The following is a 3,662-nucleotide window of genomic DNA, read 5'->3' as shown; positions in this document are numbered from 1 at the left end:
TCCCTGCTGAGAGAAAGGTAGATTAAAAGTTTTTAAATAAAGAACTACATCTGTGTCATATTTACCAGAGGCTCTTAAGAAGTAGCAGCAGCAAATAAAGTCTTCGGTTGTGAAAATATAGCCATGGGTTTATCAGAGCCCTTCCCAATCCAATCTGGAACTCACAGGTCTCTTTGTAAGGGACTGGGAAAGACTTGGATGAACTGAAAGTATTTATAAATTCAAAGACAATTTGAAATCCAGTTTGCCCCATCACCATGAAACCCAATGAAGTCTGCTATACCTGATCTCCATTTAAAACAAGCTAGAAAGTACAGGCAAATGTGGGTCTTGTCTATTATACATTATATCCCCACTCAAAGGATATAATGTCAAGCCTAAAGAAGAGTTGTGGAAGACTGAAAAGCTTGTGCTCATTATTTTGTAATATTTAGGTTGATCCTTAAAAAGCAGTACAGATAGCCATTATTCAGCAATATGCCGTGTGCTATTGAGCAGTTAGCTGATAGCTGGTCACAATACTGCATGAAGATCTAATGCTGAAAGGATGACTTATCTGCTGATATGCTGATTACTCCAGGACATCAGAAAGCAAGGAAAGTAATCAGTGAGATTTGGCAGCGATACCTTTTGAGATCTGGGTATCATCCAAACCACTTGTTCAATTTAATGGAGCCATTTATCTAAACACATTGTACTGATGTTTCTTTTATTTAAAATGAAGCCTTTACAAAGGTGCATTTCTAGACAACATATCTTACCAGTAGATATATGCCATCTAAACATAACTGAGGACTACCACCCCACTACATTTTGTAACTGTCCATAATGAGAGCCCCAGAGAACGTTTTATATCAAGATATTTTACTGGACTGCCATGGATCATGAAAAGTCTTTTTTATGTGACTGGGACAAATCTGTCACCTACACAATGGCTTTGTTTGCTGTCAGAATTAAATGAATCAGAATGTTAATTTATTCATAATCTTGAGTCACAGAGATCATTCTGATGTGTTGTGAATAAGTGCAATGAACTTCCTGTTCTAGGTAGCAAGCCCTTGACTTTTGAAAGCATAGTGAAGAAACAGTTGTGTCCATCCTGGGTTCCACATGAACTCCTGCCTATGGTATTCTTGAGAGCGTTACCTGAGATTTCATGGCCTTGCAGTGCACAGACTACCATGGTTTTAGAATACTGCAGCAGGCTCCTTCACAGCTGTTGTTAGGTGATGACCTGCATTTGCCCCTCTAAAGGCAAAGGAAAGTAGCAATGATGATCCTCTATACTGCCAGGGGTGTTTTATGTAGTGGCAGCCCAATTTTACTCCCTTCAGATATTGGCTGCAGATGGATGCTAGGTAGGGCTGTTTTGTAAGGCTTGCAAGTGCAAAGCTCTCCTGGAGGCCCCTCCTCCTCTGGTTCAATAAAGGCCCTGCCAAATCACGGGAGAAACTTTCACAACACTAGCTGCCCTCTTCCTTGGAAAGAAATTGAAAACTGCAGATCCATTTGAAAATCTAATGTATGTTGAAGAAATTACACCTAGTCCATTTACAAGCCACAATCCAGCAACAAAATGTAGGGATCTCGTGCAGTTAAACAAGGTAGTAATTTCCCCCAATAGTACCAACTATTAACATGGCAAACTGAACAAGTAGGAGGAGAAACTGTTTTTATCTGGTTTACCTGCTGCTGTCCCTGTTGTGCCTGTGATGCAGCCTGTTGATTGGCTGTGTTGTTTGCTGCAGCTGCTGCTTGCTGCTGAAACAAATTGGCTGGATATACTCCCCAAGGAACGCCGTAATACTGAGGAGGAACCACTGCTGGTCCTGAAAAGAAAATCCACCAGCATTTTGGTCTACTGCACATAATTTTGACATTTTGTATTAGTAGTACACATTAAAGTCGACCTGCCTACTGATATTCAGCACCCTGACAAATAAGTACCTCTTCTCCTCTTATTTATTGTGTCAATTTCTCTAAATGCTACAAGACGCCAACTACCACAGGGGCCCCAATTTATATCAGGACCATGCAGCAGAGGAAGGTGGAATTTCTGCCCTGCCACTGAAACAGCGGCAGGGCAGCATTATTTGCCCTGTGGGGGAATAGATGTACAAGCACTAAGTGCATGTGCAGCCCTCAACACAAATAATAACACCCCTGGGGCCATTTCAGGGCAGGTAAATATTGCAGGCAGGGGGGAGTCCTGCTCCAAATTGGGGCCCTGCAGCACTTCTGAAATGAGTTCCCGCAGGAAACTTGAAGCTGGTATCCTACTGCAAATACCCATGCTGAACACATGGTAGATACAGTCTGGCCCTAAAATACGTTTTGGTGTACAAACCCTGCTTAAGAAACCCATTTATCTTGATGTCTAAATATAGCCATTGATAATGTTCGTAAAACAGGACATTTATATACAGGCCAAATATGATGGCCATATCCAGCCACAGTTAAGAATACTCTTATTTTTAAAAGGGTGTAATTTTCTCCAGTTCCCCCTTCCCACTAAATTCCAGTTAGCCTCCCCCCCAATTTTGTTCCTGGGACTCAGTGAGGGACACTCAGGAACAGCTTAGTGTTGGGTCTGCAGTGGGAGGGGGGAATTAATGGAAATCACCGCCCACTCATAAGAAGCTTAAGTACCCTTATATTTCCATATTGTAGTCAGATAATGCTGATGTTTCCACCACCACTTCCCTTTGGGTTTCCAAGTCCCTATGCCATCTTTGCCTGATAGTAAAAGCTAAGCCAAACAACTAATTCCCTGCAATTCCCTTAGATCTGTGAACACACAGTGAGTGCTAGGAGTCAGGAGAGACAAGGTGCAATGCCCACCCTAATTAACTGAAAGGCTCTAGAAAATAAGAGCAATTTCATTATTAATTAGTAAAATGGTATTTGAAGCCCTGACAGTGGACAGCCAATCATATGACGTGTACTTGGACCAATGTCCTTATATTTGACTAGCCTGATACTCATGCTTCGCTACAGTATTTAAGTTCTGTAAATCCAGTTATAATACTGATGATGTGAAGTTTGAAATGTAACATTTGTTGTAGGAATTCTAATGGAGAAGACTGTCGTGTAAGAAATGAAGTGAGACATACGTACTTTTTTCTCTCTCTACTGAATGACCTCTCTGTAGACCACATTGATGGTTCTGTCCTCAGGTGCTAGGACCACCAGGCTGCTTAATGAGCTCACTCTGGAGCAGGCCACATAGAACTGTCCATTTAAGAAGCAGTCGTCTGTTAAGTCAACTCCTGCCACCTTCCACGAAAGTGATGGCCTCTCTACTTGTGTTCCTGGATTGTTTTGCTCATATGGGGACTGCGTTGTTCTGAGCACCTCAGGGTGATCTTGCTGGTACTTGGCCTGTGCAGCTCAGTGCACTGCAGGAGTACTATGTGCAAATGTCTTTGCCGCATTCCTAAGTTGCCTCCTCCTTGTAGCGTTGGTGTATCTGGCTAGACGTTTGCCAAGAGCTTTCTTGGGGGCAGTAAGAGGTGAGAGGTGTGAGGGGGAGTTGGTGTGAGGGAGTGGTGATGTGGTGGACATTTCTTCAGGTTCATGAGGGAGGCACGCATCGAAATAGCTCCTAGAAATGTCCTTTACTATCTCCCCATTAACATTCATACCCTGGCCCTGCTCCTACA

General features: G+C 42.7%; 1 protein-coding gene across 12 annotated transcripts in view; it reads right to left on the bottom strand.

Annotated features, from left to right (window-relative positions):
- PUM2 (pumilio RNA binding family member 2) overlaps positions 1-3,662 on the bottom strand; it is a 100,226-nt gene that overhangs the window by 47,200 nt on the left and 49,364 nt on the right. For all 12 annotated transcript variants that reach the window (XM_015405413.1, XM_015405416.1, XM_015405422.1 and 9 more), the window contains exon 9: positions 1,687-1,829. In XM_015405413.1, the coding sequence (XP_015260899.1) occupies positions 1,687-1,829 (143 nt within the window). The remainder of the gene's footprint in view (positions 1-1,686; positions 1,830-3,662) is intronic.

The sequence above is a fragment of the Gekko japonicus genome, unplaced genomic scaffold, assembly GCF_001447785.1.
Source record: "Gekko japonicus isolate JY-2015 unplaced genomic scaffold, Gekko_japonicus_V1.1 scaffold1487, whole genome shotgun sequence".
Lineage (NCBI taxonomy): Eukaryota > Metazoa > Chordata > Lepidosauria > Squamata > Gekkonidae > Gekko > Gekko japonicus.
Note: the sequence above shows the minus strand (reverse complement) of the source record. Positions and strands in the feature narration are given on the sequence as shown.